The sequence below is a fragment of the Stegostoma tigrinum genome, chromosome 14, assembly GCF_030684315.1.
Source record: "Stegostoma tigrinum isolate sSteTig4 chromosome 14, sSteTig4.hap1, whole genome shotgun sequence".
NCBI classification, from domain to species: domain Eukaryota; kingdom Metazoa; phylum Chordata; class Chondrichthyes; order Orectolobiformes; family Stegostomatidae; genus Stegostoma; species Stegostoma tigrinum.
The window spans coordinates 72935492-72957081 of record NC_081367.1 but is presented as its reverse complement, the minus strand read 5'-3'; the positions used below and the strand labels follow the sequence as shown (position 1 = coordinate 72957081).

Genomic DNA, 21590 nt, shown 5'->3' with positions numbered 1-21590 from the left:
TGTGCTCCTGAAATGCCGCTTGGCCTGCTGTGTTCATCCAGCTTCACACTTTATTATCTTGATTAATGCTAATGTGTTCACCTGTTGCAATAGGAATTTAAAGTTGGCAGTCACTGATATATTTAACTAGGTTTTGTACTCAAATGGCCTGAAGGCGAAAAACTTCTTCTGGAAATTGTTTAGAAACTACAAGATAAGCTAGTATTGTCAAAGCAACCATAATATACTCTTTCAATGAAACACCAGGAAAACCACATTTGAATAGTGTCTATTAAATCAATAGACAAAGATCCCTTCTCCACTAAGTTGAACATTAAAACTAAATCAACTTGAATGGTGTGATCACAAAAAAAAAGTTGAACTTGTATTTGACAAATGAAATTTGTTAGCGATGTTGCAAACTATCTGAAATCTAGTTTTTCTAAAAAGTGCATGTGTAGGAGTATTATTATACTTTCCTTTAATTTGTTGCATCTTTTGCTTGCCTTCAACATGTAGAAAATAATGCGTACAAAATATAGATGATTAATGAACTACATGTGAAATTTGATCCCATTAACTTTCTTAACAATATATTCTGGAGTGTTATATGCTTTTTGATATTAAATCCCTTCATTCGAACCACCGGGAGTAGATTTATATGTTCAAAAATAACTTAAATTTAAAACTTATTGTCTAGAAAGATGCTTAATAAAGTAGTATAGATATGACTGCTAAAGTATTTAGAGTAGGTTGTGGGTGTAACTTTGGCAGAAAAGAATTGAGAAATATATTTCAAGAACAAAATCAGAGGGTGAAACTAATACATTTTCCCATTGCAAATTTATTTGTTTTACTAAACAAAGTTAGTCATTTTGCTTCCCAGATGGTTGCCAAAAGGAATTAAAATGCTACTTGGATTACTGGGTTTGTTAGTGAAGGTACCTCCTATGTTTTAGAAAGTTGTTCATCATACGGATTGCTTCTTTAGCTTGTTAAGGTGGTGTTCACTTTGTGAAAGGTGTATCTTGCTTTTATTTTGTTTAGGAACTTACTGTGTGTCATTCATCGGATGATCGAATTTGTGGTGCGTGAAGGGCCAATGTTCGAAGCCATGATTATGAACCGAGAAATTAACAACCCCATGTTCAGGTTTTTATTTAGTTCAATATTGGTGGATTTTTAAAAATCTTTTACCTACAAAAATAATGAAATATAAAGCAATTTTGTATTCAAGAACTTTGTATAAAATACTGTTATATTTTTCAGATTCCTTTTTGAGAATCAAAGCCCAGCACATGTTTATTACAGATGGAAATTGTATTCAATACTGCAGGTATACTGGTTTAATATTCAGAAATAATGAATATTTACATGTTAAGATTCTACTGTACTGACCTGTGTAAAATGCTACCTGTTTAACAGGGAGATTCACCAACCAAGTGGCGAACTCTGGATTTCCGTATGTTCAAGAATGGATCATTTTGGCGACCGCCACCTCTGAACCCATACTTACAAGAAATATTAGAAGAAACAGATTCACGTGTTGAGGAGAATGTGAAAAAGGGGCAGTTGAAGGAAGAGTAAGTTTATACAAGTACTCTGTAATAGTTAATAATTTTGAGAAACATTTGGATTAATTTACCATGTTACAAATCAGCTGAAGTTAAAGCTTTAGAAAATAAGGATGGGAGAGTATAACAGATTGTTGAAATCTTGAAATGTTTTTCCTGCCGGGGAAAGCAACTATTGTTAAGATTTTACTTAAATCCTTGGGGTACTAGTTCCTTTGCTGTGGTGCCTTGTAATTAGGGGGAGGCGATGGGCAACTGGTATTATCGCTGCACTGTAAATCCAGCAACCCAGGAATGCTCCAGGGACTGGGTTCCGATCCTGCCGCAGCAGATGATGGAATTTGGATTCACTTTATTTTTTAAAAAAAGTCTGGAATTATGAGTGTAACGATAATAATGAATGCATTGCTGATTGTCAAGAAAAGACCCATCTGGATTCACCCATCCCCTTTAGGGGAAGGAAACTGCCGTCCTTACCTGGTCAGACCTACATGTGGCTCCTGTCCCACAGCAATATGGTTGACTCTTTACTGCCCTCTGGGCAGTTAGGATGGGCCATGAATGCTGGCCTAGAAAGCAACACCCTCACCCCATGAATGAATTTTAAAAGAATTAGTTTATTGTATATCAACGTGCTATTTTTAGACTGTCTTATACTAACTGTCACAGAATGTACCAGTCAGGTCATTGCAGCTCATGATTGACTACTGTGTTATTCCCAGTTTGTCTGCCACACTAGAAACAGGATTCCAGTGTTGCTGCCTCTATGTTGGAGTAATCTAACTTGAATTTACCAGCCTGGCTTCTACTGTCCTCCCACTGGGGCCCTTGACTACTTGTGTTTTGTTTGCAGCTTACTCAGGGCCTGACCTGCACTCATTTTCAAGTCTCTCTATTTAATGTATCGCCCTCTAAAAGTAAAGGCATATAATGCGACTGGAACTCTGCCTGGCAAGCAGCATCAGTGTAGACCGGTTCTGAACTGATGCTTCACTTTGATCTTCCGTCAGCAGAATTTTGAGATCTAACAATTTATAAGCAAGTCACAGAGCCAAGGAGAAGAGAGACAAGAATTAAAAAGAAGGTGTATAATAAGGTAGTGGTTAGGATTCATCAAATAACAAGAAGGATTGATAGCGCAAGGCAGAAAGGAGGTGGTCATGTTCTGTACCCGTCTTTTGTTTCTTTCCTTTGCATTTCCACCCTGTTTTGCCTTGTGTCACTATCTATCATTTAATTACTTACACCTTCAACTCAAATCTTTCCTTTTGTTGTTTCCCCAGCTTTGTAATTTGCCTAGAAACTGTTTAAATCTTTTAATTCTATATCTAAATAAAAACCTGAAATGTTGTTACTTTCAAATCAGATGCCGCCTGATCTGCTGAATGTTTCCAGTATTTTATATTTTATTTCAGACCTCTGGCATCTATGTTAGTTTTCTAATATTCTAGCCCCTGATGGCTCATGTCCAGCCACAACAATTGTGTGGAATCTGTCATTTGTTTCCCTGGGATGCCCGTTGCCATCATGTTCATTCTGCTGCCTTCTAGTGTTCAACCTTGAGCTCATTGATCCATTGTATCCCTCCCATTTTCAAGCCTTTTTACAGAATTGCCTTCATTTGATTTTCCTGGAAACATTGCCAATCTCCTCCTCAGCTTGTGACTAATGAACTGGGAAATTAATCAGCCCAGTGGGTAAAAGTTTTTCCTTTTGGTGTTATTTAGTAAACGTTAATGCGATGTGCCTTGTTACTTTGTGTGCTTAAAAATATTTAATCATTTGAATTAAGCCACAAGAAATATATTAAAGTGAGAATTTATTGCTTAAAATTGAACGGACTGGTAACTGAATTGAGGCAAGGTTGTGCCAACTGTTTGCTTTCTGTCAAATTATATCAAATTGATATGTAGGTTGCTTGAAGAGAAGCAGTATCTTGAAATGTATGAATTGCAATTTCCCTGGAATGCTGAAACAGCAGCTTAATTCTTCACTGTGCCTTAATACATCCAAGAATATTGACCATCAAAAGATGTTAATTCTTCAGTTTCAATGGGCTGTAAATAATGATTGAGTATTGTCTCTATACTTGACATGCCAGTTTTATTTAAAATTGTCAAATAATAATTAAATGGAAATTACAGAAGATTATTGTTACTTATAATTGTTAATATGTTTAACATTTAATTTAAGTCAAAGGGATAAATTGGAGGAACTCTTGCGGGGACTGACTCCACGTAAAAATGACATTGGTGATGCAATGGTGTTTTGCCTGAATCATGCTGAGGCTGCTGAAGAAATTGTGGAATGTATCGCAGAATCTTTGTCGATATTGAAGACTCCATTACCTAAAAAGGTTTGTTCCCCTTAATTGTCATAGATATGACATTATTTTGAAGTGCTTTTGTGAAATCCACTTGTAATATAGCAAATATTTTGGGCCATCAGGATGCAGAGTTTTTCAGTACCAACTATAAGTATCTCTGGTTCCCTCATCATACAGTTTTTGTACATGAAAGTAAAACAAAAGAACTGTGGATGCTGAAGAACTGAAACAAAAATCGAAGTTGATAGAGAAACTCAGCAGCTCTAGCAGCATCTGGGGAGAGAAAGCAGAGTTACCATTTTGAGTCCACTGACTTTACTTGAAATGTTCTGAAGAAGGACTCAACATTAACCCTGCTTTCTCTCTACAGATACTGCTGGAATTGCTGAATTTCTCCAGCAATTCCTGTTTTTGTTTCACCTTGACTCCTAAATGCGTATTAGAAATTTGTAGATAAATGAGCAGCTACTTTATGATACAATGGGTTCCCCCTTAAAAACAAAACAATTTTTTTTAGTAAAGCAAGAGTACTGCACTTTCTGTTCAGTGCTGATGCTGCTTCCTGAATCTTCCACTGTCTGATCCCTGCAGATCTTAGCACTGCATGCCACCTCCAACTAGAACACTGAAGGTTGGGGGTGGAGTGGGGATTAAACAACTGAACTCAGGGCTGACTGATCCCATGCCAACCAGCAGAAGGGCTAGAAGGCAAAGACCCTGTTCCAAGATGAGCAACTTCACCACATTTGAGCTGATTTTGGAGTGGGTGGTCCAGCAAGAGGGTTACTGGGGCCTCTTTCTTATAACAATCAGAAATGTACTGTGTTATGCACTAAGGTTATGAAGTGGCTGCGGAGTAAATTTTTTTTAAAAATTCATTTATCGCATTAGGATGTCACTGGCTGGGGCAGCATTTATTACCTATTCCTAATTGCCCAGAGGGCAGTTAAGAGTCAAACACATTGCTGTCGGTCTGGAATCACATGTAGGCCAGACCAGGTAAGGATAGCATTTTGCTTCCCTAGAGGACCGTATTGAACTAGGTGGGTTTGTCTGGCAATCATCTTTGGATTCATGGTCATCAAAGTCCACCATCTGCCAGAACAAAATCTGAAAACCCAGCTCTCCAGAACATTGCCTGGATCTCTGGATTAACAATCCACTCATAATGCCACTAGGTAGTTGCCTCCCCAACACTGCAGCTTAAGGTGAGTTTCTGGAGTTTAGTTGTCAAAAACTTCCTGGTGCAGTTCTTGAACACTAATGCTTCAAGCTCCACACTCTGGTGACAGACTGCAAGTCAAAGGTTCAGACATGGATGGGGAGAGGTCACAGATTGAAACTTGTGACTGGGAAGCAACCTTCAGTTGGAGAGTTAGAAAGCAGGAACAGCCACTTGATGATGGCACCAGTCATTGTGAAGCAGTGCTAAATTGGACAACTTTAAAGGAGGACATAGTATACACAATTCACCTGTGGAATCAAGGGTTATGGGGATAAGGCAGGAACAGGATACTGATTGTGGATGATCAGCCATGATCGTAATGAATAGGTGGTGCTGGCTCGAAGGGCCTAATGGCCTACTCCTGCACCTATTGTCTCCAAAGTTATGGTTTTGGAAACGTTAACATTTTGTTTGGGAACCAAAGTAAGCTTGATTCTTGCTAATTTATCAAGTTGATTCAATCTTGACTTTATCTGAAGAGATTAAATCAACTGAATGCAGCCATAAAGGTAAATTGCTTCCTGCATGTACTGATGATTATTAAATTATCCTTTAAACGGCTCCAAAAAAATCTTAATTCAGCAAAACACTGCTCTGGTCCTGTCCTGTTGTGGTTTTCCTTTAACTGTTTATGACAGTCGAAAGGGGTATTAGTGTTAATCGTCACTTCAGTCACAATTTATGCCACAGTGGCATACTGAAAACCAAACAGTTCATTTTAAAGTAAAATCGCATTCTTTTAATTCCAGATTGCCAGACTTTATTTGGTGTCAGACGTGTTGTACAATTCTTCTGCTAAAGTTTCAAATGCATCATACTACAGAAAGTTGTAAGTATTTGCTGTCTTAGTTGAATATTTCACCCAACTATCTCATTTGACTTCATGAATAATTAAGAGAAATTGTCCTTTCTGGGTGTGATTAGTTGCTTTGTCATGAGGTCTAAAGAATTCATATTGTAATTGAAAGTTAACTCTGTTTCTGTCTTCACAAATGCTACCAGGCCTGCTGAGTTTCTCCAGCACTTCTTGATTTCAGACCTCCAGCATCTGTTTTGTGTGTTGCTGTCATGTCTTGCCACGTCCAAAATATTACAATAGCATCTTGCCTTTCTTTATCACCACACACATTCAGAAGATGATTAAGAGCTTTATGGAGCAGTGGAAAAAACGTGGATATTAAATCTGAAAAATACACAGAAGGAGGGATTACCAAAGTATAAATTTCTTTAAAAATCAGTTTTGCATTGCTTTTTTTTGCATGTGTGGGGATTTAGTTCTGAGGACGGGTCACCAGACCTAAAACGTTAACTGTGACTTTTCTTCACAGATGCTGCTAGACCTGCTGAGCTTTTCCTGCAACTTCTATTTTTGTTCTCCTGATGGGGGTTTAGGGAGTAGGTTCCATATGTATATTTTTCTGAAGATCTAAAAGTGGGAATATTAGTGTAATGTGCACTGTTAGCTCAGAGTCATCTGTTGAATTGTTGTTGTCCTTGCTTTTTTTAATCTTGCAGGAGGTTTAATACAGTAGTCAAACTTTCATATTGAGGGAAGTTCTTTTCATAGGCATACAAACATGTTTTAGCCAAATTTTCTGATGAACTTCCTTTATTTGACGTGAATTCCATAACGTGTTATGGAATATCCAACAATATCAATGTTATGAATCCAATTTATGACCTCAGACTGATTTCATCAATAGCAAATGTTATGGTGTTTCTATAGCTGCGGCAAGTTAAGTCAAAATTCCACATCAAAGGTGCTAAGTGCTTAGGGGATATACATGTATGAATAGTCTTCAGATTATTTATTAAAATCAAGGAACCAGATGCTAAAAGTAAAAGGTTTGATGAGAAACAGATGGAATAGCTTGCAGTTATCAACTTTGCTTAAATGTGGAAAACAACTTTTAACTGCTGCACAGAGATGTGTGTAAAACGTAAACCAACAAATGAGTGGTTAAGAAGATTGTCTATTTGCTTCGTTGAAAAGGTGTGTTCAGGAAAGGCTTCGAAGGATGTGAGGACAACAGCATTTGTAACTGATGAACTTCTAATGAATGGTGGGGAAAAAATTAGCTTAGCTATAATAGCAAAAGAAGTTTCAATTTAAACTTAAATTATTTGAGACAGCCCTGTAATCTGCCTTGACTTTAATATATATAATGGTGTCAGTGTCACATTTTGTTCACGCAACTTAATGATTGGACTTTTGTGATTGGACTTTTCCCCCAAGCTGAAACATGTATTTTATGCTGTGCTAGAACCATTTTCGGATTTATTTTGCTTTGTGCAAAATTTTTAATGCACAGTTTGCAAATTTATGCATGCCTTTTGTGAGCATTTACATGAAAAAATAGTACACTAGGTACAGTATGAAAATGTTCAATGAATGATTAAAAGGTGACCATGGTGATTTTTACATTCCACCTGCAGTTACATCAAAAATTATATATCAAGTCGTTCAAAAGTCTTCAGTTTATCATTTTAATTACACCAATGCGAGTTCAGTAATCAACAGCATTTTTCATGACTTGTAGTGGCTCTTGAGAATTTAACCTCCACTTTAGCATTCTCATCCTTTTTTTTCACCTCACCTTGCTCCTCCCTATCTGTGTAATCTCTTTCAGTCTAACACTCCTAGGGAATCTATACTCATCTAATTCTGATCTCTTGAGCATCCCTGATTTTAATTGCTTCAGTATTGGTGGACTTGCCTTTTGTTGCTTGAGTGCTAAACTCTGAATTTTGGTCTGTACACTGATTCACCTCCCTTACCTCCAACACGCTCTTTGTCTTTTGCCAGGCTTTTCACCATCAATCTAATGCTGCTTCATGTGAAATTTTCTTAAGTTGTACAAAGTGCCTGTGCCATTTTAATGCATTAATGGTACATTACAAATATAAGTGATACAAATAGTGTAAAATATTTCTGCTTAATATGGACAGAAGTTCGCAAATAACGTTCTAATATTGATTAATTTTTATTTTGGCAAACATTATTATTTATGCTTCTCTTGCAGTTTTGAATCTAAGTTGTGCCAGATATTTGCAAATCTTAATGCAACCTACAAGTCAATACAAGGTCACTTGCAGTCTGAAAATTTTAAGGTAATGACTTCTTTAAGCCATTTGGTCATACTCATTTTGAAATGTTTCAAACAATCAGGTAGCAAAATCAGCTTCTGAATAGATTATTGCTCTGGTTCTCGTTTTGGAATTTTTTTTAACTGTGTTTAATTCTACATGTAGCTTAACTATTTGTAATTCTCTACATTAAAACTGCAGCTTGATTTTTAATGGGGAGTTAAAACATTTTATCAACTCAGTCTTGATTTACTTTACTTAAAGTTTTAAGATTGCTTTTTGAGCAAATTTGCTTCTGTTTGCAAATCAGTGACCAATACAGGAGTGCTGATGTAGGACAATGGAAAAGAATTGCAAAATTACGTGCCGCAGGATTAAGTGAGCTATTGCTCTATCCTGATACTCCCCCAAGCTGAAACATGAGAAAGGACTAAGGATGTAGAGAAACAAATATTTGCAGAACACTATCCCAATTGAATTTGGGGAATTAAATGATTGTTACAATCTTCAAGGTATGAGGAATAAGTCAAATTTTTACTTGCACATTTTACTTGCCAGTGACACTGGAGCAAGTAACATTTCGGTGGGAACAACAAAATCAGAAAAACAAGCTGACATTGAATAGAGAAGAAATATCGACAAAGGAAATAAGGTGAAAGAGCCAATAAACTTGGCGCTAGACAAACAAGGCAGGTCAGACAGCATCAGAGGAGCAGCAAAGTCAACGTTTTGGACCGAAACCCTACATCAGACCTGCAGAGGGGAGCCCAGAAATAGAGAGAGAGAGAGAGAAAGAGAAAGAGAGAGAGAGAGAGAGAGAGAGAGAGAGAGAGAGATGGGGCTGGGGAGGGGTGGGTGGGATGGTGATAGGTGGGTGTGTGTAGGGGCTTATGGCGATTGATTGGTGGGAAGGGTGGAGTTGAAAGGTGAGTAGGAAGATGGACAAGTGAGGCTAGGTCAGGTCAGGGAGTTGGGACTTGGGATAAGGCTGGAGGTAAAGGTCAGGCCTTTGAATTGTAAGCTCCCAAGATGAAATATCAAATGTTGTTCCTCCAGTTTATGTTTGGCCTCCTCTGACAGTGAGGATACCAAGGATGAACGTGTCACCAGGGGAGTGCGAGGAGGAGTTAAAATGGATGGCAGCAGGAAGGTTGGGTTAGTTGGTGTGTACAGAGTGCACATGCTCTGCGAACTTGTTCCCTGGTCTGCATTTGGTCTCCCTGATATTGAAGAGACCACATTGGAAGCAATGGATGCAATAAATCCTGTTGTATGAGGTGCAGGTGAATTTCTGTTGGATCTGGAAGGTTTGTTTGAGACCTTGGGCGGAGATGAGAGGCAAGGTGTTGCACCTTTTCAGGCTGCAGGGAAAGATACCAGGTGTGGTGGAGAGATTGATGGGGAGTGTGGAATTGATGAGGCGTCACGGAGTAAACGGTCCCCGCAGAAAGCGGACAGGGTTGGGGAAGGAAATATCATTTTTGGTGGTGGGGTCTGATTGTTGAAGGCGGAAATGTCAGAGGATGATGCATTGCATTTGGAGGTTGGTGGGGTGGTAGGTATGAGAGGACTGGGGGAGGGAGTTTGAGAGTAGAGGTGCAGGAAATGAGGGAGTTGTAGTTGAGGGCAACCTTAATTACAGAGGAGCAGAAACTATGGTTTATAAAGTAGGTGAATATCTGGGATGTCCTGGAGTAGAATGTCTCATTCTGGGACCAGATAAGGTGGAGGCAGAAAAATTAAGAGTATGGAATAGCATTTTTGCAGGAGAAAGTGTAGTTGAGGTAGTTGTGGGAGTCAGTGAGTTTGAAATGGATGTCAGTTTCGGCAAATGGAGACAGAGGCCCTGTGAGGGGCGGCAGGTGTCTGAAATGGTCCAGGTGGATTTGAGGGCATGGTGGAAGGTGTTAACAAAGAAGATGAACTGCTCGAGTTCCTTATGGGAGCATGAGACAGCTCCAATACAGTCATCAATATAACAGAGAAAGAGGTGAGGGATGGTGCCAGAGTAGTTGTGGAAGAGGGACTGTTTCACCACTCCTACAGAAAGGCATAGCTCTGGCTCATGCAGCTGCCCATGGCCACCCTTTTGGTTTGTAGGAAGTGGGAGTATTTTTTCTCCCTGTGGAAAGCGGACTGGGGTTTTTGTTTCTCCTTGCAGAAAGATTTGCCCACCCCCACCGCCCCCCAACTCTCCTGGCAAAAAAAAACTCCCTTGTCAGCTCTGCACTCCCCACCAACTTCTCCACTACACCTACTTTTCCACACAATTGCAAGAGGTGCAACACTTGCCCCACACCTCCCCTGTCACCTCTGTATAAGGCCCCAAGCAATCCTTCCAGATCCGGCAGAGATTCACCTGCACCTCGTTCAACCTGACGTGTTGCATCCGATGCTCTCAGTATAGGTCCCCTCTGTAACGTAGACCAGGGGACCAGTTTGTGGAGCATCTGCACTCTACACGCACCAACCAATCCAACCTTCTGGTTGTCATCCATTTAACTCCCCCTCCCATTCCCTTGGTGACATATCCATCCTTGGCCGCCTCCACTGTCAGTGAGGGTGAACTTAAACTGGAGGAACAACACCTGATATTTTGCCTTGGGAGCTTACAGCCCAAGGGCCTGAATATTGACTTCACCAGCTTCAAAACCCCTCCATCCCCAGTCTTAGTTCATGTCCCACCTCCCTGACCTCACCTAACCTGTCCATCTTCTACTTATCTATCCACTCCATCCTTCCCACTGACTATAACCCTTTACCTGCATCCTCTTATCACCATCCCACCTACCCTTCCCTAGCGCCACTTCCCCCCTATTTATTCCAGTGCCCCTGTACCCCTCCCCAGTCCTGATGAAGAGTTTTGGCCTGAAACGTTGACTTTGCTGTTCCTCTGCTGTCTGACCTGTTGTGTTTGTCCAGCTCCATGTTTATTGACTCTGGCTCCCAGCATTTGCAGTTCTTACTGTCTCCTAGAAATAAGATGAACCCTATTAGGATAAAGCAAATAAGCTAGCAGACAGAAGGTGAACACAAAAACTGAAGTAGGTGTGTCGAGTAAATGTGAATAGAAATTGAAGTGACAGTCCTAATCTGCTTGAATGATTGAATGTAGATGGGTTTTGGGCTGGGAAAGCTTAAGTTTCCACTCTCATAAAGACAGACTCAATTTTACAAGTGTAAGTTTTAACCTTTTTGATCAGTATTTTATTAACTAGCTACCGGAAAGCCTTTTCGACACTCCAATTGGTAGTAATATGTTGAAGTATTCCCATTTGTTTTACAGCAAAGAGTGATGGGTTGCTTTAGAGCATGGGAAGATTGGACAATTTACCCTGACCCATTCCTCATTAAACTCCAAAATATCTTTCTTGGACTTGTAGATCTTGAGGAAGAAAATAAAGAAGTCTGCAAACCTCAGGTACTTATTTATACCTGTTAGAGTTATATATATTACACTAGTTTATTACACTAGTTTGTTTTGCTGTTGACCAGGATTTGCATTAAGATGTATAATTGTTCTTTGAATTTATCATTTTTTTTGACACTGTTTGTCATTAATCCCTAGAATATTTACCTTGGACTTGTCGATGTTGAAGAAATGAAAGACATTTCGAAACGACAGGTAACTAACTATGTGGTAATCCATACATTTTAACTGTGCTTTTAGTATGTGCTTTTATGTCTTCGTGAACATTGTAGATGATGACTGGTTTTAGGATTTTAATTTCTGGAGCTCATCTTGGTTTTTTTGCCTCACCCTTCATTTGATCCTATCACCTAATGCTTGCCCTTCTCTCTTATTTGCTTTACTAGCTTCTTCATGAATTAACATTTGCTATTCACCTCAGCTATTGCTGGTAACAAGGCTCCATGTTTTAATTGACTGGTTAAAGTGATTTCACCTGAATTCCTTGTTAGAATTATTTGTGTGGAGTTTATATTTATGGCTCAGCCCATAGCTCTGAGCTTTCCCTCAGGTGGATACAAATTATATGTCTAGCTTTTCAGAATTTTGATGACGTCTATCAGAACACTCCTTCAGTTCTCCCTTTTCAAGGGAAAGAAGTCAGAGCCTATTCAGTCTTTCCTGATGGATATAATCTGTGTTGTTATGATTCTAATAAATCTTTAGAGCTGCTCTAGTATGTCTATATTCTTTATATAACATGGGACAAAACTGTTCAGTGTTCCAGACTCTTTCAAGTGTAGTCTATCAATATTTCTATACAAGTTCAACATTGTTTTCCTATTTTCAGTTCTATGCCTCTGAAATGACTGCAAATTCTTTCTTTAATGCTTGCTTTCTAATTTATGTAACTTATGCCTGATTGTTAGGGCTGGAAAAGCATGAAAAAGCTAAATCTAAATTCGGATTTTATTTTTACTGAATTCGTTATACAGTGCAGAATTAAGAGAAGTGTTCAGGTATGAATTTGTTTGATGAAGAACTACGACCCATTTGTATGAGTTCTAGGAATACTCATACATGTTGTGTTACCACTGTAGTGGAAGGAATGTGCTGGCAGTTGGGTTTCAGTGCTCCATGAGTCAAACAATTAGTATAAATATCTTGACTCAAATGTACCAAAATGGCCAATTATTTCTCTTTGATCTGGAGTAAAGACTTCCAACTGGGTTGCTTTAACTCAAATCAAGCCATTTATTATAACAAAATTCATTTCTAATGTTGTTTCATTGAAAACAATGCCATACAATGGCAAGGCTTTTCGACTAAGATTTCTGTCTGTCATCTCCAGGAGATTTGTGGTGTCTCAACAGGGTAACCAGCGTTGAAGCTTTCAACCAATTAGAAGTATCCTCATTGGTAGATGCAGTCTGTAACCAGGAAGTGAGAAATTTTATATAAAAATGTGTTAAAATCATCTGCAATAAGCAAAATAAAGATTCTGAAATGGTGTTGAGATTTAAGATGGAAAAATAATTAAAGATCTGCAATATTAATTTTCTTAAGGAGTAAAGTACTACACTACTCAGTGTTGAAAAGCTCGTTCACTTATAAGCCACCGAAAAGCTGCTGAAAGCACTAGCTCTGACTTTTTATGGTGTTTGTGGTGTGTCACTGCTTTTAAGTTCACGCCATTAGTGTTTTCAGTGCCAAATCTATCAGTGGAGACAATAGAAGTGGAGCTGTGGAGGAGCAGGCACCAATGACAGCTTTAGATTTCCTGTTGCAATTGAGTAAATGCAGATAGTGCAAGTTATTGTTAGATTTACCCTGATGGCTTTGCATTTCTTATCACAACAAATGTGAATCGGTCTAATTTTCAAGTTATTTACATTTTAATTGAGCGCGCATTTTATCGAAGGCAAGCTGCTTCTTTCCTGGTCATTCGTGAATCGTTATAAGCATTGTGTGGAAAGACCCACTTCCATTCATTCAGGGCAGGATGACTGAGTTCCTCTGCTTTTATATTTTAAGTTTTGGATATTTACCTGTGGTTTAATAAGTGAGAGTTATCAGTCAGTCAATGTATTCATATTAATGCCATGTTCGAGATATAAGCACCAGCAGTTGTTTGGCAGGTTTCCATACTTAGCAATAGTAACTTCACTTTCAAGTTAGTTTTTGTATGTGACTCTTTTATCACAGTCTGAAGAAGCTATGAAATATTACATAAATGTAAGTAATTATTCTTGCACTCAGAAGCACTGGTTGGAGTTCACTATCATCCATAAATTTTTTTCAAAGATCTCGTGACACTTTTTATTGTTCACTTCCATTCTATGTTCCTTAAAAAAAATGAAACATTACCAAATATAGAGAACAAAATTTTTAATTGAACAGAATTTCCTTGTGCCAACTGACCATATCTTGAGCTGATTACCCCTCTGGAAACTTGCCTCATCTTAGACTTTCTTGGTCAATCATGGAATTTTAACTTGCAGCCAAATTTTGCATCATAATATTTAATGTAATTCAGTACAGGGTGACCACCAGTGCTCAGTTGAAGACTTGTACAGTTGTATTTTTATAATACGTCCCTTTCCTCCAAGGTGTGTGAATAGGTTCTAGTATTATTTGTAAGCACCATCATATGATCATTGTGTGTAAATGTTTTATTTCTAAGTCTTTGGGTTGGTGCATATTCTGTAAGGAAGTTGCAAAATCAATATAGCAACTGTTAATAATATTCACAAACTACTCTTGCAAGTCATATATGAATGTTTCAAATATAATTACTTCTATATTCTTGTATTTCCTGACACCATTTACGTAGTTCGGTAGTTGATCTATTTCTCAATGTCTCTGAAATAAGTCATCGCAAACCCATTGAACTGTACAACCCACTGGTATGATTCTGGTGTGTGATAATTGAGGTAGTAATGGTAATAATGTGGATTATATGTTTGGTAGCCAGAGTCTGAAGAACTAGATGGAGCACCTGTTGAGGACGAACTTGATGGCGCCCCATTGGAGGATGTGGATGGAGTTCCAATTGATCTGGGCTCTGGTCTAGATGATCTTGACGGCGTTCCTATGAAGGTGCTGGATGATGACCTTGATGGTGTTCCGAGTAAGTGGTTTTGATCTTAAGAGCTGCTTTACTTATACTTAAAATACTATCCAGTTCAGGCACCATGGCTTACTGTGTCCCATATTGGTGTAAAGGAAATAAGGGCACAGCGATTTCAATTAAAGTTTAAACTAGCAATAGATGGTTTTGTCCATCATTCCAGGAGTTTAATCAGACAATTGTGAAGATGTACAAAGAGACGTAACACCACCTGCATTATATCATCAGATCTACTGTACAAAAGGATGCCATTTGACCCATATTGCTTATCCTGGTTCTTTTAAATATCAGGCTTGCTTAATCACATAACCTGCTCATTATTAGTAATGCATCCTTAAGTTGCTTTCCAACTTCCCCCATTATTAAATCGAATCAGCTTCCACTGCCTTTTCAGATAGACCACTTCAGAATTTGACACTTGGTTCAGGAGAAATATTTTACTCCCTTTTGAATCTTTTGCTGAAGATTTTAAACCTACGTCTTCTGGTTATTAACCCACTTGTTTGCATGAAGAGAAAAGCCGTTTTCAGTATCAATATCTCTTCATCTTAAAAACCTCTCTATTTAGCAATCTGTTAGCCACCATTTTATCAAGGACAGTCATTCTAACTGTTCCAACCTCTCCCCATAACTCATGTTTATGGGAATGTTTTAGCAGAGTGGTAATGTCAATGGACTTATAATGCAAAATCCCAGATTAGTGTTTTGGGGTTGTGGGTTCTAGGTTGTTGCCTGGTTTGGAGGGAAGGTCTTACGAGGAAAGGCTGAGGGACTTGAGGCTGTTTTCATTAGAGAGAAGAAGGTTGAGAGGTGACTTAATTGAAACATATAAAATAATCAGAGGGCTCTCAGATAGGCTCTCCCTATCCAGCCTTTTTCCTAGGATGGTGACGGTGAGCACGAGGGGGCATAGCTTTAAATTGAGGGGTGAAAGATATAGGACAGATGTCAGAGGTAGTTTCTTTACTCGGAGAGTAGTAAGGGAATGGAACGCTTTGCCTGCAACGGTAGTAGATTCGCCAACTTTAGGTACATTTAAGTCGTCATTGGACAAGTATATGGACGTAAATGGAATAGTGTAGATTAGATGGGCTTCAGATCAGTATGACAGGTCAGCACAACATCGAGGGCTGAAGGGCCTGTACTGTGCTGTAATGTTCTATGTTCAAATACCACCATAGCAATGGTGAATTTTGAATTCAATAAACATCTGGAATTAAAAAGATAATCTAATGGTGACTATTATTTTAAATAACCATCTGGTACGCTAATGTCATCTAGGGAAGGAAAGTGCTGTCTTTACCTGTTGTGGTTTGCATGTTACTCCAGACCCACAGCAATGTGGTTAGCTCCTAATGCCTCTGAAATGGTCTAGCAAGCTAATCATTTCAGGAAAATTGAGAATGGACAACAAACACCAACTTTACTAGCCATGCCAATATCTCATAAAATTTTTAAAATGCCCCTTCTGTGTGGTGCCAACCTCTGTACTCTCTTCTAGACGTTTACATCATGAAGTGTGATGGCCAGAGTTACCCAAAGTCCAGCTGAGACCTAACCAGCAATTTTATGAAATTGTACTGTGATTTTTGTCACTCTTACGCTTTAATTCTGTATCTTTAATCTCAAATAACCCACATACTATTTTAACCACTTAAGTAGTTGCAGGTTAAGTTGATAAAGATGTGTAAATGCAGATGTTCCTACTTATCTATATTTATCAAAATTGTGCTTATCGTAGTATGCCAGCTTTCCATATTAGCCCTGTCAATACATTATTTCTTTCTTCTCTGGATTGAAATTCCATCTGCCGTGCTCCTATCCATTTCAGCATATTGTCTTTACTCATGAAGTCTGTTACCTTGCAGAGTTTCTGAGCATAGAGAAAGGCTTGATAGGACTCTATGTGGCAACTCATTCTGCACCAGCTCTTTAAGCAAGCAATCCGGTTTGGTTCACTTCTACACTATGTCTTCACTACCCTCTCTCTTTTTTTGCTTTCTCCAAATATTTTGAGATTCTGCTTGAGGACTACAATTTAGAGCCAGTAGAGCAACAATGGCAGCAGTTTCTTTATATAATCTGTAGAGCAACAATGGCAGGAGTTTCTGGGTGTAATTAAGGACACAGTACAGATGTTCACCCCAAAGAAAAGAAAGATTATCCGGAATGGGATTAGACAGCCTTGGCTGACAAAGGAAGTCAGGAAATGTATCAAAGGAAGAGACAGTCTCTATCAAGTGGCCAAGAGCACTGGGAAATCAAGATTGGGAAGGCTACAAAAACAAACAGAGGATAACAAAGGGCGAAATAAGGAAGGAGAGGTTCAAATGTGAAGGTAGGCTAGCTAGTAATATTAGAAATTATAGTAAAAGTTTTTTTGAATACATAAGAAACAAACGAGAGGCAAAAGTAGACATCGGGCCACTCCAAATTTTTTGCTGGAAGGCTAGTGATGGGAGATGAGGAAATAGCTAAACAACTTAATACGTACTTTGCGTTAGTCTTCACAGTGGAAGACATGAGTAGTATCCCAACAATTAAAGAGAGTCAGGGGGCAGAGTTGAGTACGGTAGGCATTACAAAAGAGAAAGTGGTAGAAAAGCTAAAAGGTCTAAAAATTGATAAATCTCCTGGCCACGATGGGCTACATCCTAGAGTTCTGAGGGACGTAGCTGAGGAAATAGCGGAGGCTTTGGTCGTGACCTTTCAAAAGTCACTGGAGCCAGGGAAAGTCCCAGATGATTGGAAAATTGCTGTTGTAACCCCCTTGTTTAAGAAAGGATCAAGACGAAAGATGGAAAATTATAGGCCAATTAGCCGAGCCTCTGTTGCTGGTAAAATTCTACAATCCATCATTAAGGATGAGGTTTCTAAATTCTTGCAAGTGCAGATTTGGGTTAGAACAAGTCACCATGGATTTAATAAGGGGAGGTCGTGCCTGACAAACCTGTTAGAATTCTTTGAAGAGCTAACAAGTAGGTTAGACCAGTGGATGTTATCTATCTAGACTTCCAAAAGACCTTTGATAAGGTGCCTCATGGGAAGCTGCTGAGCAAGGTGAGGGCCCATGATGTTCGAGGTGAGCTACTGGCTTGGATTGAGGATTGGCTGTCTGACCGAAGGCAGAGAGTTGGGATAAAAGGCTCTTTTTTGGAATGGCAACTAGTGACGAGTGGTGTCCCGCAGGGTTCAGTGTTGGGGCCGCAGCTGTTCACCTTTATATATTAACAATCTGGATGAAGGGACTGGGGGCGTTCTGGCGAAATTTGCCGTTGATACGAAGTTAGGTGGACTGGCAGGTGGTATGGAGGAAGTGGGGAGGCTGCAGAAAGATTTAGATGGTTTAGGAGAGTGGTCCAGAAAATGGCTGATGGAGTTTAACGTGGAGCAAATGTGAGGTTTTGCTTTTTGGGGAAAAAAGAATAAAGGCATGGACTATTTTCTAAATGGTGAGAAAATTTGTAAAGCAGAAGTACGAAGGGATCTGGGAGTGTTGGTCCAAGATTCTCTAAAGGTTAACTTGAAGGTAGAGTCCATGATTAAGAAAGCGAATGTAATGTTCTTGTTTATTTCAAGAGGGTTGGAATATGAAAGCAGCGATGTGCTTCTGAGGCTTTATAAAGCTCTAGTTAGGCCCCATTTAGAATACTGTGTCTAATTTTGGGCCCCACACCTCAGGAAGGACATACTGGCACTGGAGCATGTCCAGTGGAGATTCTCACGGATGATCCCTGGAAAGGTAGGTTTAACGTACGATGAATGGCTAAGGATCCTGGGATTGTATTCATTGGCGTTTAAAAGGTTGAGGGGAGATCTAATAGAAACTTACAAGATAATGTATGGCTTAGAAAGGGTGGACGCTAGGAAGTTGTTTCCTTTAGGCAGGGAGACTAGGACCCGTGGGCACAGCCTTAGAATTAGAGGGGGTAAATTTTAAACTAAAATGAGGAGCCAGAGAGTGGTGGGCCTATGGAATTCATTGCCACAGAGCACAGTGATAAATTCTTGATCTCGGAAGGATCAAGGGCTATGGGGAGAGTGCAGGGAAGTGGAGTTGAAATGCCCATCAGCCGTGATTAAATAGAGGAGTGGACAAGATGGGCCAAATGGCCTTACTTCCACTCCTATGTCTTATGGTCTTAATTTAATCTGCCACCCTATCTCACGGTGCAGTCCAAATCCCAACCACTTGTGTAAAAGGTTTTTCTTTCCATCTTTAGTTCTTTTGCCAGTTGTTCTAACTCTGCCTCCTGAGCGTTAACACTTTGCCATTAGAAATGGTTTGTTTCTGTTTGTTCTCACCCTCCATGATTTTAAACACATAACACATCTCCTTTCAGCCTCCTCTGCTGTGTGGAGAACAAGCTCGGCTTACTCCATCTACGCACAGAACCATAACCAGTTAGACCTGGAACTTTCTTTCCTTAGGTGTGATACCAAGAATTGGACACAGTTCCAACTGGGCCAGCTACTGATTTATAGCATTTTCAAACTTTACAGTGCTATTTTCTGTGTCCAAGACCAAATTGTTTGTAATAATGGAACCACAATTGAGCCTTGCAGAACATCACAGTGAAAGCACAGCTGACCCTTGCAAAACACATTGTAAATGACCATTCAGTCCGATAATTCCTCAACTATGCAACTATCATGCCTGTACTTGTCGCCAAGCTAATTTGATGTCAATATTGCCACTTACTCCGAAATTGAGTACACTTGGACCCTAACCAGCCTTCTGTGGAAATAGGAGTAAATAAAGCTACAGACGATATGTCTATACAAATAAACTTTGGTGTCTCGCTTGCACTTGCTGTCTTGCTTGCTTTCTGGCTTGTGCTTGATGTCTTGCTTTCTATCGCGCTTGCGCTCTCTATCTACGTGGCTGCAGTTTGTGATCTGGAGCAGGTTTCCAATCTTCTCTTGGCCGAGTTTTGAGAGCTGAAAGAGGCATGGATTTTTGATGCTTGTGTTTTCATAGGATACCAATATGAAATCTTCACAAATGTTACGTAGACTATTTTTCCTTCATTTAGACAAATGATTGATAAACACCTAAATTGCCCAATAACTAACAATTTCTGATCAACGTGTGATTTACATCGGTTTTAATTCTTCCAGTGAAGTCAAGTTAACTGTGAAGCAGCTCTTTAGTTCTAGAGGAAGAAATGACAGCCTATAATTTAGACAGACTTTCATCTAATATTGAGATTTGAACGATGCACTAAATGTTTCTCTGCCTTTGTTAGTTGATGGCCCTGAAGATCCCAAGAAGTTTCAGTCAGTATTTAAAGTTGCTCCATCAAAATGGGAAGCAGTAGATGAAGCAGAATTGGAATCACAAGGTAAGTTGCAAATGAACCACAAGGTGATGGTTCAGTAATTTTCTACAACTCAGTGATGCAGTATAAAATTTTCAAACCACATTATGATACCTCTAGTCCGTATTATAGTATTGAACTTGTTCCTAGATTGTTCTTAGGATAAATGAGTTAAACTTGTGATTAGATTCTACCAGATTAATTTAATGTCCAGTTCTTTAATTCAAAATAAACTCAGGATTTTTTGGCTAATGGTCAAATGCTTTCGGCAGGTAGTTTTACTACACGTTAAATATGAGAAGTTAATGAAATGAGTTAATTGATCATTATTGGAATAAGTAACAAAGCATACTTCTCGTGCAGCTGTTACAACTTCAAAATGGGAGCTCTTTGACCAGCCGACTGAATCAGAAGAGGATGAACCACCAGTGTATGTTGATATTCTAACTTACAATGATATATACTCAGGGATAATAAAGTTTGATATCAGAATTAGCAAGTGATTAACTCATGAATAATTCTTTAAAAAATGTCATTGGTAGAACAAACCAGGTATTTTGTGCTTCTTGTCTCTTGCATTGGCTTTATTTAGCCTGTAGCATTAAACCAAAGGAGAAACACACACATGGATGACATTTTAATACTTTTTTGGGAACCACATACACCCGAGCTATAAGTATTAATAAGACATGAAATTGAGTAGCTTAGCTTTGTGATTTTAACATTTACAAGCCTTTCCGTACTTGCTGTCTCAATATGGTGTTTTGCAGCTAATTCTAAAAAGATTGAATGCATTAGATTTACACCCGTCATAAAATTGCAAATGTTCATTCATGTATTACAGCATTTTAATCTATCACATTGATTTATTTCAAAAAAATGTTGCATAAACAAGAAGAATTCGTGAGTGAGTGATTTCTGATGGCCCTATTGGAAAGTAAAGTATGTTTTGTTTTTCAGTGAATCAGGATGTATTTTAACAACTATTACAATGACAGATGTTTGTAATTAACAGGGACAGCACATTAAAGGAAAGTGATGATGATGATGATGACATCGATGATCAAGTGCCTCGGCCAGAGGAACTGCTTTATTTTACTAACCCGGTTAAGGAAGAATCAATGGAATCTAAACCTGTTCTCAAGTATTCAGAAATGTCTGAAGAAAAGCGAGCAAAGCTTCGAGAAATAGAGGTATAAATATTCTCTGTTACAATGTTTTCAGCAAAATCATTCTGGGTTGTTTCTATAAATATATTTGTACTTAAAAAAATACTTTTTTTCCAGCTCAAAGTAATGAAGTTCCAAGATGAGTTGGAATCTGGGAAGAGGCTAAAAAAGGCAGGTCAGACCATACAAGAGCAAGTAGAACATTATAGAGACAAACTACTTCAGAGGGTGAGTGCAGCATAATTTCATTAACTTGATTTAAATAGATTTTATTCCTTCTTGCTTCATTTGATTGTGTTTGATTTGTCTCATTGGTAAGACTGTTACTAAACTAATGAGTGTAATTATTGTTGTAAATTGTGAGGTTGCC

The 21590-nt window shown here is 38.8% G+C and overlaps 1 protein-coding gene across 4 annotated transcripts in view; it reads left to right on the top strand.

Moving 5' to 3' along the window:
- u2surp (U2 snRNP-associated SURP domain containing) overlaps nucleotides 1-21590 on the top strand; it is an 88202-nt gene that overhangs the window by 42709 nt on the left and 23903 nt on the right. For all 4 annotated transcript variants that reach the window (XM_048542443.2, XM_048542446.2, XM_048542444.2 and 1 more), the window contains 13 exons: nucleotides 1027-1131; nucleotides 1249-1315; nucleotides 1405-1562; nucleotides 3747-3909; nucleotides 5854-5933; nucleotides 8128-8215; nucleotides 11478-11612; nucleotides 11760-11816; nucleotides 14571-14730; nucleotides 19980-20075; nucleotides 20415-20481; nucleotides 21067-21244; nucleotides 21338-21448. In XM_048542443.2, coding sequence (XP_048398400.1) covers nucleotides 1027-1131; nucleotides 1249-1315; nucleotides 1405-1562; nucleotides 3747-3909; nucleotides 5854-5933; nucleotides 8128-8215; nucleotides 11478-11612; nucleotides 11760-11816; nucleotides 14571-14730; nucleotides 19980-20075; nucleotides 20415-20481; nucleotides 21067-21244; nucleotides 21338-21448 — 1465 coding nt within the window. The remainder of the gene's footprint in view (nucleotides 1-1026; nucleotides 1132-1248; nucleotides 1316-1404; nucleotides 1563-3746; nucleotides 3910-5853; nucleotides 5934-8127; nucleotides 8216-11477; nucleotides 11613-11759; nucleotides 11817-14570; nucleotides 14731-19979; nucleotides 20076-20414; nucleotides 20482-21066; nucleotides 21245-21337; nucleotides 21449-21590) is intronic.